Source organism: Haliotis cracherodii, unplaced genomic scaffold (genome assembly GCF_022045235.1).
Source record: "Haliotis cracherodii isolate W230 unplaced genomic scaffold, xgHalCrac1.p SCAF_7, whole genome shotgun sequence".
NCBI lineage: Eukaryota > Metazoa > Mollusca > Gastropoda > Lepetellida > Haliotidae > Haliotis > Haliotis cracherodii.
This window is the reverse complement of record NW_027266330.1, coordinates 57,777,738-57,792,374: the sequence shown is the minus strand read 5'-3', so window position 1 is coordinate 57,792,374 and position 14,637 is coordinate 57,777,738. Positions and strand designations below refer to the sequence as shown.

The 14,637-nt window shown below is 41.1% G+C and overlaps 1 protein-coding gene across 11 annotated transcripts in view; it reads right to left on the bottom strand.

The window, feature by feature from the left end:
• The window catches only part of LOC139448502 (peripheral plasma membrane protein CASK-like), a 483,162-nt gene that overhangs the window by 244,596 nt on the left and 223,929 nt on the right, over positions 1 to 14,637 (bottom strand). For 8 of the 11 annotated variants that reach the window (XM_071230056.1, XM_071230052.1, XM_071230057.1 and 5 more), the window contains 3 exons: positions 7,902 to 8,077; positions 5,388 to 5,444; positions 1,301 to 1,476 (listed from right to left, as the gene is read on the bottom strand). In XM_071230056.1, coding sequence (XP_071086157.1) covers positions 1,301 to 1,476; positions 5,388 to 5,444; positions 7,902 to 8,077 — 409 coding nt within the window. The remainder of the gene's footprint in view (positions 1 to 1,300; positions 1,477 to 5,387; positions 5,445 to 7,901; positions 8,078 to 14,637) is intronic. The other 3 variants (XM_071230059.1, XM_071230062.1, XM_071230063.1) reach the window with 1 other exon arrangement.

The following is a 14,637-nucleotide window of genomic DNA, read 5'->3' as shown; positions in this document are numbered from 1 at the left end:
ATGACCAGACAATCCTGTGACGTATATTGTGAACAACGATTCACACCATCAGGGACGGAGACACACAATCTACAAAGTTACCGAGCACGACCACCTGAATCATTTGGTTTTTGGGGACTTATTCAAACCCAGAATCCCCACAGGGTGGACGCAGAGTGAGGTCGCAGTGACAGGCAAACACTTTAACCACTTGGCTACCCTAATGGCATTGTCTGATCGCTGAGTTTAGCACTGCTCAATTAAGTAACAGCAATATTCTCGCTCTATCAAAAGTGGTCTGTAAACATTAAGACAGGGCCAATATACCAGTGGCTGATCGAGCAATGAACCATGATATGATCACCTATTGGCCAGCACGAGGTACTGGCGGCGATCCCTATGAAGGAGTGTGTTCATAATACTCTTCAGCTGCCTGAGGTTTAGATAAAATGGGGCTTAGCGTTGTGTTCAAGGTTATTGCACTAACATAGCGACATTCATGCATGTGTGTGTGCGCAAGTGTTTGTTGGAGTGAGTGAGTTGTGTTTAATGTCGCTTTTAACAGTATTCCAGTTATATCATGACGTGTCAGCTTCATGTGGGAGGAAAGCCTGAAATGATGCAGGTCTCAGATGTTTACCACTTCGGCGAAACCCACGAGCTCGGGTATGGTGCTGACAAACCTAGAAACATAATCGGGGCGAACGAGTGTGTGTGTGTGTGTGTGTGTGTGTGTGTGTGTGTGTGTGTGTGTGTGTGTGTGTGTGTGTGTGTGTGTGTGTGTGTGTGTGTGTGTGTGTGTGTGTGTGTGTGTGTGTGTGTGTGTGTGTGTGTGTGTGTGTGTGTGTGTGTGTGTGTTGCTCTTTGTACTAGTCCGGATTAATGCCAGCTTAATATTGTTACCCCACTGAGATACCATGTCGTAGTCACCCCACTCAGACACATGAGACTGACTCTGAGCCAACCATTTCTTGTTTTATCTCCTTAGCTGAGCGCCAGGCAGTGAAAGAACAAGCACAATCTTTTGACGTCTTTTGGTATGACGTGGACAGGCATCGAACCCCTGACCTTCCGCTCTCCGGGCAGACGCTATCCACAAGACCACGGAGGCGGCCTTTGAGCTCCCGAACCAGATATATTTGACATGATTGCATCACTGGTCCTTTCAAATTATTTCTCAGACAATTTGGAATGGCATTGAAGCAGGAAGGTATGACAGAGCTTTACATATTGTCAAGAATTGCTCAGGAAGACATCAACCAGATGAACTTTGATAAAAAAAAAGAGAGTAAACACCAAACTTCCAATACACTTTACTTACGTGATAGCTGCCTTTGAGTATGAGATGAAAGAGCCTCTCTTTGGTTCCACAGAAAGGGGGATAACCACTGAGAAGGATGAATAGCATGACGCCAGCCCCCCACATATCCACGGGCTTCCCGTAGAGCTCGCGCTTGATCACCTCCGGCGCCATATACTGGGGTGTACCCACTCGGCCTACAGAAAGAAAAAAATTCAACATGCTGATATTTTAAAAAAAACAATTATTTTTACCTGCATTTCAATAATATGAAGCAAATTCAAGTATGTACATAGAAAGACTGATAAGTTATTTATATTAGATCAACTGCGGTCAAAACACAAAAAGTTGTCAAACCAAAGATATTACATCACAATTGGGAGATATATGAAACAAAATCTCAGACTGTAAGTTTTTTACAAACATTTGAAATAAACAGAAATGTTAATATTTCACTAATCTATTAATAGAAGAAGCAAAAAAACGTAAAAAGACAACAGTCTCAAGGCTCGGTTCTGACAACAGTGTTGAATATGTTTTCAGAACAGTGACACCTCACACTGGGGAGGCAAGGTTCTCCTGCAGCTTGTCAGAGAGTGAGTGAGAGAGTGAGTGAGTGAGTGAGTGCCTGAACAGACTGCGGGTGCAGGTAATTCTAGTGCAGATTAAACCAGGTTTTGAGACTTGTTGTGACCTGGAATCCCTGTTGAGTCACTATTCTGCCCACGAATCACTATGGCCACACACAGGTCCTGAGTCACTATTCTACCCTGGAATCACCATGGAGACACACAGGTCCTGAGTCACTATTCTGCCCTGGAATAACCATGGAAACACACAGGTCCTGAGTACCTATTCTACCCTGGAATCACCATGGAGACACACAGGTCCTGAGTCACTATTCCACCCTGGAATCACCATGGAGACACACAGGTCCTGAGTCACTATTCCACCCTGGAATCACCATGGAAACACACAGGTCCTGAGTCGCTATTCTGCCCTGGAATCACCATGGAGACACACATGTCCTGAGTCACTATTCTGCCCTGGAATCACCATGGAGACACACAGGTCCTGAGTCACTATTCTACTCTGGAATCATCATGGAGACACACAGGTCCTGAGTCACTATTCTACCCTGGAATCACCATGGAGACACACAGGTCCTGAGTCACTATTCTACCCCGGAATCACCATGGAGACACACAGGTCCTGAGTCACTATTCTACCCCGGAATCACCATGGAGACACACAGGTCCTGAGTCACTATTCTACCCTGGAATCACCATGGAGACACACATGTCCTGAGTCACTATTCTACCCTGGAATCACCATGGAGACACACAGGTCCTGAGTCACTATTCTGCCCTGGAATCACCATGGAGACACACAGGTCCTGAGTTGCTATTCTGCCCACGAATCACCATGGAGACACACAGGTCCTGAGTTGCTATTCTGCCCTGGAATCACCATGGAAACACACAGGTCCTGAGTCACTATTCTGCCCTGGAATCACCATGGAGACACACAGGTCCTGAGTCACTATTCTACCCTGGAATAACCATGGAAACACACAGGTCCTGAGTCACTATTCTACCCTGGAATCACCATGGAGACACACAGGTCCTGAGTTGCTATTCTGCCCTGGAATCACCATGGAGACACACAGGTCCTGAGTCACTATTCTACTCTGGAATCATCATGGAGACAAACAGGTCCTGAGTCACTATTCTACCCCGGAATCATCATGGAGACACACAGGTCCTGAGTCGCTATTCTACTCTGGAATCATCATGTAGACACAGGTCCTGAGCTCTATCAATCAGCTCTATCTGGTCTTTGAAAGGCATTTAGAAATGATACACATAAGCAAGAGAATTTTATGGAATTGTATCATTCAGATGATGAAGAAGTAAACATATACTCTGAAACGTTGTTTTCCTCATGATAAAGAAGTTGACATCCATAAAATTCTCTTCCTTACAGCTCTATCTAGTTATTGTATCCTTGATTCATATGTGTGTCAGTCATTGTGACAGATGTGGGGAAGAATACAGGGGCATGCAGTGGAATATTAGTGAGTGAGTGAGTGAGTGAGTGAGTGAGTGAGTGAGTATGGTTTTAGTCCACTTTTGGCAATATTCCAGCAATACTTCGGATGGGGACACCAGAAATGGGCCTCACACATTGAACCCATGTCGGGAATCGAACCCGGGTCTTCGGCATGACAAGCGAACGCTTTAACCACAAGGTTAGTGATGGAAACAGCTAGATGACCATACAAGGATGGCCATGAATGTTACAGGAAACTCTTCTTACCTGAACCTTAATAAAATTCAATAATCATCTTGGAAGAGGTATATATTTATGTTTCCATGACAACTTATATTTACAATCATTATTGAACAAAAACAAAAGGAAGAGCACCAGCAAAGTAATAGAAGCTACTTGAAGTGAATTACAATCACCAGGATCCTGGACTTGTTAGTATGTGTTGTTGAATGTCATGCTACTTGAAGTGAATTACAATCACCAGGATCCTGGACTTGTTAGTATGTGTTGTTGAATGACATGCTACTTGAAGTGAATTACAATCACCAGGATCCTGGACTTGTTAGTATGTGTTGTTGAATGACATGCTACTTGAAGTGAATTACAATCACCAGGATCCTGGACAAGTTAGTATGTGTTGTTGAATGTCATGCTACTTGAAGTGAATTACAACCACCAGGATCCTGGACTTGTTAGTATGTGTTGTTGAATGACATGCTACTTGAAGTGAATTACAATCACCAGGATCCTGGACTTGTTAGTATGTGTTGTTGAATGACATGCTACTTGAAGTGAATTACAATCACCAGGATCCTGGACTTGTTAGTATGTGTTGTTGAATGACATGCTACTTGAAGTGAATTACAATCACCAGGATCCTGGACTTGTTAGTATGTGTTGTTGAATGACATGCAACTTGAAGTGAATTACAATCACCAGGATCCTGGACTTGTTAGTATGTGTTGTTGAATGTCATGCTACTTGAAGTGAATTACAATCACCAGGATCCTGGACTTGTTAGTATGTGTTGTTGAATGTCATGCTACTTGAAGTGAATTACAATCACCAGGATCCTGGACTTGTTAGTATGTGTTGTTGAATGACATGCTACTTGAAGTGAATTACAACCACCAGGATCCTGGACTTGTTAGTATGTGTTGTTGAATGTCATGCTACTTGAAGTGAATTACAATCACCAGGATCCTGGACTTGTTAGTATGTGTTGTTGAATATCATGCTACTTGAAGTGAATTACAATCACCAGGATCCTGGACTTGTTAGTATGTGTTGTTGAATGTCATGCTACTTGAAGTGAATTACAACCACCAGGATCCTGGACTTGTTAGTATGTGCTGTTGAATATCATGCTACTTGAAGTGAATTACAATCACCAGGATCCTGGACTTGTTAGTATGTGTTGTTGAATGACATGCTACTTGAAGTGAATTACAATCACCAGGATCCTGGACTTGTTAGTATGTGTTGTTGAATGTCATGCTACTTGAAGTGAATTACAATCACCAGGATCCTGGACAAGGATCTTGTTTGTAAGTTTGTTTGTTGATTAACGCCATGCTCAGCAATATTCCAGCAATATGACGGCAGTCTCGAAATATTCAAGTCTGGACCAGACAATCAAGTGATTGACATCATGAGCATCGGTCCACGCAATTGGGATACAATGACACGCATCATCAACCAAGTCATCGAGCCTGTCGCCTCTTAAGACAAGCATAGTCGCCTTTTATGGCAAGCATAGTTGCCTTTTACGACAAGCATAGTCGCCTTTTATGGCAATCATGTGTTGCTGAAGACCTATTCTGCCCCTTCACAGGTCAGCATTTCAGAGGTGAATCCTACACACACAAGAACAGATTGAGATCCCAATCAGGACCAGCAGTTCCTGGCATGACCAAGGGAAGCAACTCTGCACAGAAAATTGGAGTGCCATAAATCCCACTGCCACAGACCAAACCTGAACACTACGTCTGTGTTAGTAATGTGAGAAGAAAGGGAGGTTACTCTAGTAGTCTAGAGGCAAAGGAAGCCCTCTTACCCACTATATCATCCCGTAAGTCTAACAGGGGTTCAACATCAAGGCTTAATAGGGAGTCTGCAACCACCAACATCAGGATCAACACATGCACATGCACCATTCCTACATTGTTGTTCTATAATATTCAATACTACAACATTGCTATGCAATAATAATCAATACAACTGTGCTATGCAATAATTATCATTACAACAGTGCTATCCAGTAATAATCAATACAACAGTGCTATGCAATAATAATAATAATCAATATTACAACACAATGCAATAATAGTCAATACATCATTGCCACAATGTTGTGCTATTAATAGTCAACACAACATTGTCAAATTGTTGTGCTATTAATAGTCAATACATCATTGCCACATTGTTGTGCTATTAATAGTCAACACAACATTGCCACCTTGTTGTGCTGTTAATAGTCAACACAACATTGCCACATTGTTGTGCTGTTAATAGTCAACACAACATTGCCACATTGTTGTGCTGTTGTTAGTCAACACAACATTGCCACATTGTTGTGCTATTAATAGTCAATACATCATTGCCACATTGTTGTGCTATAAAAGTTGACAGATTATTGCCTCATTGTTGTGCTAAAATGGTCAACACTACCACAGCACCACTTTACACTTCACAAGTATGTTCACACTTCAATATAATAAAAGTATAAAAAGTGTTACCCATTGTTCACAAATAACTGTTAAATCTTCTTTTAAAACAAAAGTAACTGTGTCGGAACAAAATCTTAAAACATGTAGCAAGGGCCTTAACTCAGTAAAAAAGGAAGTTACAGTAACAAATTTCAAACTCAGTCTTGACAAGAATCTCCCAGATAAGCATGCAAAGTTTCTTCCACGTAACTTTATTAGTTTCTGAGAAAACTTATCCCCATTACACCCAGTATATTACACCCAGTTACATCACGGCGTGTCAGCTTAATGTGGGAGGAAAGTCCGAAGTGATGCAGGTCTCAGACATTTACCACTTGCACGGGTATGGTGCTGACAGACCTAGAAACATAATCGGGGCGAACCAGGATTCGAACCCACAATCATAGGTTTCTGGCATGCCCAAGGGACGCAACTCTGCACAGCGAATCGCGGCGCCTTAGACGACTGGGCCACCCTTGCCCCCAGTTCATCAAAGAACTGAGGCCTCAATTGAATATCTTGGTCATGACAAAAAGACGGTTTATTTCATTTTCTTTACATTGGTCAAGAGGACATCCCAGGCCCAGTGTCCTATTCAGACAGAAATGTTATATAATTGTGGCTCGAAGATTCCCATGCAACAAGTATCTACAATTCATGCTCAATAGACTTCATGCAACTAGTAAATAAATGTGATTATGAATATTAATCTTGAAAATAAATATATTAGTAAAAACAATAATAATTTTACAACACATCACATGACACAAACCACCAGGGAGAGATGCGTGATTCCATGGCATCTGACTAGCTACCCAAACAATTTGTATGCGTGTACTTTTCCCAGACTGACAGAGGGTTTGTTGTGGTTAGGGCTGGGACGTGTCCAGATTTACTACCCAGGTACCCATCACCCTATGACCCGACCCTACTCGGATACGCGCTGTAGATAACTAGAAATAGGTACAAACTGTCCGATTTGGAAAAGTTTGACCGTAGCCCTGGCAAAATGTATTTAGATACACGTGTAAAGCGATCTGGTCATGCATACACTGAAGTTTACTGCATGAAGTTTTATCTTAATTCAAATATATAAAAGTCAGAAGGAAGGTGCATCATCAGAAAGAAATGGGAACATTAGTGACTTGTAGTGTAACCATAGAGTTTTAGATAATTTTTGTCATTAAAGATTATATCACGTGACTAACCACGGGTCCGGGTCGTCCTGTGGGTACCTGGGCCCTTTTAGGACCCACTCGACCCGAGTACCCGAGTTACCCGTCCCAGCCCTAGTTGTGGTCAATGTCACCGGGGGCGGTCGGGTAGCTTTGTGGTTAAAGCGTTCGCTCGTCATGCTGAGGACCTGGGTCCGATTCCCGACATGGGTACAATGTGTGAAGCCCATTTCTGGTGTCCCCCGCCGTGATATTGCTGGAATATTGCTAAAAGCGGCATAAAACCATACTCACTCACTCACTCACTCAATGTCACTGATTTTTATCATCGTTAAAGTTTCATTATAGTTTTTTAAGTTACTGATTAATCTAAGATATTATTATTGACTTATTTAGATATAACAATTGACTTCAATATTATTTTGAGTTTGTGTTTTATGCTCATTAAACCCCGGGTGCACACCGTTTTTTATTTACATTTATACCTCTATTTCGCAATCACAGGTCAATTCTTAATTCACCATGCACTTAATTACAGATATGAAGTCAAAAACTCCCCGATCCTCCTAAATTCAACTGTTATGACTCCATAAATTCCTACTTTCATGCATATCTCAGGTGCAAACATAGTAATACAGAGTTATGTGCCTTGTTTTCAGAATAATCATACAGAGTTGTGTCCCTTACCTCCAGAAACTTTGCCATCTTCAGGAAGTTGCATAGCAACCCCAAATCCGCCGAGTTTGACAGGTGCTGAATTTTCTTTGGAAGCAAGCAGGACACAATGAGGTTTGAGGTCTCGGTGTATGATCTGGTTGGCATGGCAATATCGCAGCGCCTCCAGGATCTGCCGCATGTAATGACTGCAGAAGGAAAATAAGGTCATATGGTAAACACATATCCAATGACGTGCTACGCAGTAACTAACAAATAGTGAGTTACATCATTCAGTGTTTGAAATAATCTTAAAACTCAATAAGACAGTCGGGCAGGTTTTCCATAACTATTGCCTGCTCATTTTCAAAGTTACCTTCCCGCATTCAGTGCTCATATCCCCTGCTAATAGGACTTGTCCAGTTTTCAAGATCTGCTCCGGAACGAGTACTTCTGCCATTTTCAGTCAAAGTCTCAAGTCATTGCCATGGAAACTCAAAAACAATTTTTTTGAAAATCCCAAACTATCAAAAGGCATCAGTTCACCACTAGACCTATCCATGTGCCAATTTTGGTGAAGATATCTATTATGGTTTTTTGGTTATTTTTAAAACGAAATGTGACGGACGGATGGAAGGACAGCGCCCATTCCTATCCCCATTCCACTTTGTGGAGCTATCTTGGTTGGTCACAGTGTTTACCTCGTTTTCTGCAAGTCTTCAAACCCTGACAACCCCAACCTCAACTATATTGCTCATGCTGTCAATCATTGGTTTGCTAAATCCTTTGTGCTGTTCAAACTTTTGACCAATCCGATTATATTTCGCAAGTCAGACATACATGCTTAACCTGATTTTCATCAACTTGCAGTTTATTCCAGAATATTCCTAAATCAAGGCACCATGTTCTTCCTTGAATCAAGCAACCGCCAGAGATAACATATTCTGCTTAAGAAACAAAATGGTCACCAAAGTACTTAAATCATGTGGCAATTATTGGGTAATGTCACAATAGATAATTTGTACTATATTTCATGTATGTTCAAGTGGAGTTATCTTTTGCTGTTTAAATGATCAGAACACACAAGCATGGCTTCCACCATCCTCGATTATCCAGGGTATAATATCTCCATTCTATATTAAATACCCTGGAACCCAATATCCATCTTGTCCTAAGGGACGTTTGTTTTTTGTTTGTTTGTTTGTTTGTTTAACGCCACACTCAGCAATATTCCAGCTATATGACGGTGGCTGAAAATAATTGAGTCTGGACCAGACAATCCAGTGACTGACAATCAATCCACACAATCGGAATATGATGACATGCATCAACCAAGCCAGCGAGTCTGATCACCTGGTCCCGTTAGTCGCCTCTTTCGACAAGCATAGTTGCCTTTTACAGCAAGCATGGGTAGCTGAAGGCCTATTCTACCCCGGATCTTCACTGGTCTCCTAATAGACAACTGAAATGGATCGATACGCTGTCAGGCGTGGTGACTTGGTTGACTGCATGGCATCATACCCAAACACCATTGGACACTGCTTACAGCATCATCACTGTCTGTTCTATCCTATATTCACACGCCGTTGTGATGTGCTTGAAATATTGCTGACTACTGCATTGGACATTATTCACTCACTAACTTCACGACTAAAGTATTGAGTGAGTGAGTATGATTTTACACCGCTTTTAGCAATATTCCAGCAATATCACGGCGGGGGACACCAGAAATGGGCTTCACACATTGTACCCATGTCGGGAATCGAACCCGGGTCTTCGGCGTGACGAGCAACACTTTAACACTAGGCTACCCAACCGCCCACTAAAGTATTGAGAATTACATGGTTCATACAGAAATGGAACACTAAAATTCAAGGCCTTCACAAGGTTTTTCAAGGCATACTGTACATATTAGTCATAAGGCCAAACTAAATATGAGTCGTAAGTCTGAACAAGCAAATTTTCAAACAAGATTGATTTCACAACCAACAAATTTTTATTTTTTTTTATCAATGTAATGAATTCTTCAAGGTGTTTGGCAAAGTGTCCAACATATTACTGTGATAAATCACACTTGAAACAACCTTGGCGCATACCTACCTTATTCGACGTAATAACAGCTCTCAAAATTAGAAATAGGGGGCTTATTAGAATATTATTTTGTCGAAAAACCCAGATTTCCATGGTTTATGCTGACAGCCTGAAATGTTTATATACGGCATATATATTTTTCCAGAATTTAATTGCCCATAATTAAGGGTGCATATAACACACGAGTGAGTATTATACACGAATAAATGAGTCTTGTGTACATTGATCAATCGGGAGGGGTGCTAATTGTGATTGTTCATGAGCCAATATATTAGCAAATATCGCCGTGGGCGCTTATTAGAGTGGGGCACTTATTACGTCGAATACTTTAATAGTTTTGTGTTTTTAATACTCTTATTTATAAGCATGGACCATTTTGTTCAAATTCAAGGCTTTTCAAGCTATTTCGGTGATATTCAAGGCTTTTCCAGGTTGACACTAAAATTCAAGGCTTTTCCAAGCCTGCATGAACCTTGAAACATACTACTCAAAAGAGAAAGTGAGTGAGTATAGTTTTACGCCGCTTTTAGCAATATTCCGGCAACATAACAGCAGAGGACACCAGAAATGAGCTTCACACATTGTGCCCATGTGGGGAATCGAACCAAGGTATTCAGCGTGACGAACAAATGCTTTAACCACAAGGCTATCCCACTACCCCCTAATAAGGTGTTCTTAACTTCTTTTCAGCAGTATACATCATATCTTGATTGCTCTGATTTCAAGCTTGATAACCTCCAACCTTCTCGGTCCACAACTGATAAAAAGTGCACGCCTACCAACATGTTACCCATATAATATCAGCAATGTTAGATAATTGATTGGTATTAACTAACAGTGCTTCCAACACTTAGTTCCTAAGGCAAGCAGCTTCCACTGAAGGAGCTCTGTCAGAACCAATGATCTATACCATCTTTCCCATCTTGCCCTAATTGATATCTATGCCGACTTCACAATCAGCGACACACAGCGACATTAATAGCCATAGTCGATGAGAGGCGAAGATGAGAGTTCAATTTCCGACAACTCATTACTCCTTATGAATGCAATTTGTCCTTGTCCAGCCTGAATCACATTACTCCATCATCACACCAGTACACACAGAGAATGAGTGAGTGAGTCGGTTGGGTTTGTGTCTGCACGATCACAGCATGGCAGTTGAGGGGGGAGCCAGTCACAGGTTAATACTTCCAAGTCCCAAGAGACAAAATATCACAGCATGGCAGTTGAGGGGGAACTAGTCACAGGTTAATACTTCCAAGTCCCAAGAGACGAAATATCACAGCATGGCAGTTGAGGGGGAACTAGTCACAGGTTAATACTTCCAAGTCCCAAGAGACGAAATATCACAGCATGGCAGTTGAGGGGGAACTAGTCACAGGTTAATACTTCCAAGTCCCAAGAGAGGAAATATCACAGCCAGTCACAGGTTAATACTTCCAAGTCCCAAGAGATGAAATATCACAGCCAGTCACAGGTTAATACTTCCAAGTCCCGAGAGATGAAATATCACAGCCAGTCACAGGTTAATACTTCCAAGTCCCAAGAGACGAAATATCACAGCCAGTCACAGGTTAATACTTCCAAGTCCCAAGAGATGAAATATCACAGCCAGTCACAGGTTAATACTTCCAAGTCCCAAGAGATGAAATATCACAGCCAGTCACAGGTTAATACTTCCAAGTACCAAGAGATGAAATATCACAGCACAGCAGTTGGGGGGGGGGGGGGAAGAGAGAGAGAGAGAGAGAGAAGAAGAGGTGGGAAGGAGCTTATTGTGTAAAGGTCCAAAGATTTTGGAAGTTGTTTTTCTCCACAGTCAGAAATATTCCAATGGGTGACACATGTACGTCAGACAAACCAGTGACTGATATCATTACATTACAGTTATCGTTACCTCTCATGACCAGTGACAAGGGACCAATGCTACGCTGATAAAAAAAACAAAACCTGAAGTGGTCAGTCACGGTCACAGCAATTTCCCCTCCTTGTGTCTACAGTAAGACATATGGCCTTGTATAGACCATGGGTAATATTCACAATACCTTAGAACCGTAACTGTTTGAACAAAATTGTTTTGAAATCTTGGTGTCTGTCTGTCTGTCTGTCTGTCTGTCTGTCTGTTGTTTAACGCCACAATATTCCAGCTACAGTAAACTACGGTTATAACAAACATGCTTATAACGAACTGACAGATAAAATGAACTTACTTTTTGATCCCGACTATTTGCTGTAGTTATGCTTTATAAATGCTAATAATGAACTATGGTTATAATGATCTAAAATTAGTAGTCCCTTTGAGTTCGTTATAATCGTAGTTTATATGATTTTTTCTGTACAAAAAAATCGAGTCTGGACCAGACATTCCAGTGATATCCAGCCTGACCACCCGATCCCGTCAGTCACCTCTTAACAACACGCCTTTTACATCAAGCATGGGTTACTGAAGACCAGAGACCATATCGGTATATGGTCTCTGTGAAGACCTATTCTACCCTTGTTCTTCACGGGTCGAATAGTATATAATAGCTGGTTTGGTTGGCCAAGAAACATTGTTAACGGCTGCCGTGACTTAGCTTGGCTAGTGCTCACTGTGTAAAACAAACAAACAACAATGCTGGCATGGTGCCAGACCAACACTTAGTCTCTGAAACTATATAATTTGGATAAAAACAAACAACTACATCTAAACTGAAATGGAGCCCGTGTGACATAGGAACCTGGTAAAAATGGAGACTTGCTTCACTTTAGGACCATAGCTTTATATTAAAGGCTTCTCGGAAGGGAAAATAATATGGTTCAGAGACTGTGAGACAGTCTACAGTTCAATCTCATTAAAATCAGATCTTAGTTCTCGCTATGCTAAACAAAGATCTGAGGACATCCCATTAAGGGTCACGTCAGAACGACCTTTCATCCAACCAATCAGAGCGTCGCTTACCAGATCATGAAAGTGACAGTCGGAATGTGTTTTCTAATCATGCAACCACAAAATATATAATACAGGGTATACCGAACGACAGTTACAGGTTTTATGATTATATCCATACAATCTAGGCCATCTATAAGCCATTCCAGAATGTTCTTCTTTTTAGTTTTAATTTTTTTAATCAAGAATACGCCAAAATATGTTTCAAAGTGTAGTTGCCAGTTTGAAACTAGTGTTGTAAAGCTCGAGAAAGCTGCCTTCTGATTGGCTAATGTCGATTTCTTGTCAGTCATTTCATTGGTCGGTCAAAATTTGCAAAAGGTCGTTCTGACGTGACCCGTAATGGTATGTCCTCAGATCTTTGTTTAGCGGTAGCGAAAACTAAGATCTGATTTTAATGAGATTGGTCTACAGTTGTGAAAGAGTCTTCTTAGCTCACAAGAGAACTTCAAACCCGCTGGTATGTCCCTTGCTTGCATAAAAACTATCAAAGCTCTGTTGAAAGTCTAAAAACATCATTTCTGAACCATGACAATAACTTTCATCTTTGACCAGGCCATTTTCGCTTGCCAAATTGCCTTTTGTTTTGAGATTTTCTTTCTGTTCGATCAAATAACCTGCAATATTAAGAAAGCCACTTTCCTGTTCCATAAGTGGGTACTGTCGCCAGTTAATGTTCAGTCTCGTGGTTTCCTAGTTTGTAATTGTCTCTCATTTGTTAGGTTGTCAGGAAGACAGTATTAGCTCTGCATGTCGTCTGGGTAAAACTGTTTTCACCCTACAACATTGTTAGAGGAGGTTTTGCATGTTTGGCTCTCATTAAACCTCACTGATGTTCACATGGATGGGGTTGTGTTTCGAACGTAATTCCTTCTCGCAACTTGAGAGAGCATGGTGATTAATCATTACTGAAATTCATTAGTTCCATCAAAATCAGGTCTTAGTTCTCGCTACTTCTACACAGAGATCTGAGGACATCCCATTACACATCTGACCGACCTTTCACGAACTTTGACCTACCAATGAAATTACTAAGATGTCGGCATTAGCCAATCAGAAAGCAGTTTTCAAAACTGTCAATTTCCATACCATTCTAAACTATTTTGACAAAATATTGGATTCGAAATTTGAAATCTAAACAAAATAAAATACTGAAATGTCTAATAGATGTATAAGATTATAAGGCAGTGCTTCCCATGGGCTGTGGAAAGTCTCTATTGTTTCAAATGTTTATTCCATTGAAGGAAGATAAACGGTGATTTGACGGAACCAGTCGTACAGCCCATAACTGACAGTCATTCGGAATACCCCGTGTGAACATTTTCGACGTTTAATGATTAGTTCTAAAACACATTCCAACTGTCATTTTCCCAATCTGGTAAGCGACGCTCTGATTGGTCAGATGATAGGTTGTTGTGAGGGGATCTGTGATGGGATGTCGGCAGAACTACATAGTGGTAGCGAGAACTAAGATCTGATTTTAATGAGATTGTGAAATTCTTGTACAGGTTTCATAAAAATGAGCCAGTGTCTGAATGATCACATCCAAAAGATGGAGAGATACGACAATCGGTTGTCGGAGAAAAGGTACAGAGGATTGAGGTACACCAAACTTAACCCACCTGTTCGTAAAATGGACTTCTCCGACATTTCTGAGGCCGGAGTGTAATCAGGGAGTCATCATTATTAAAATACAGGTAAATATTTTTAAAGCTTGTGCATTTTATCAACATTCTAAATTAACCTGTA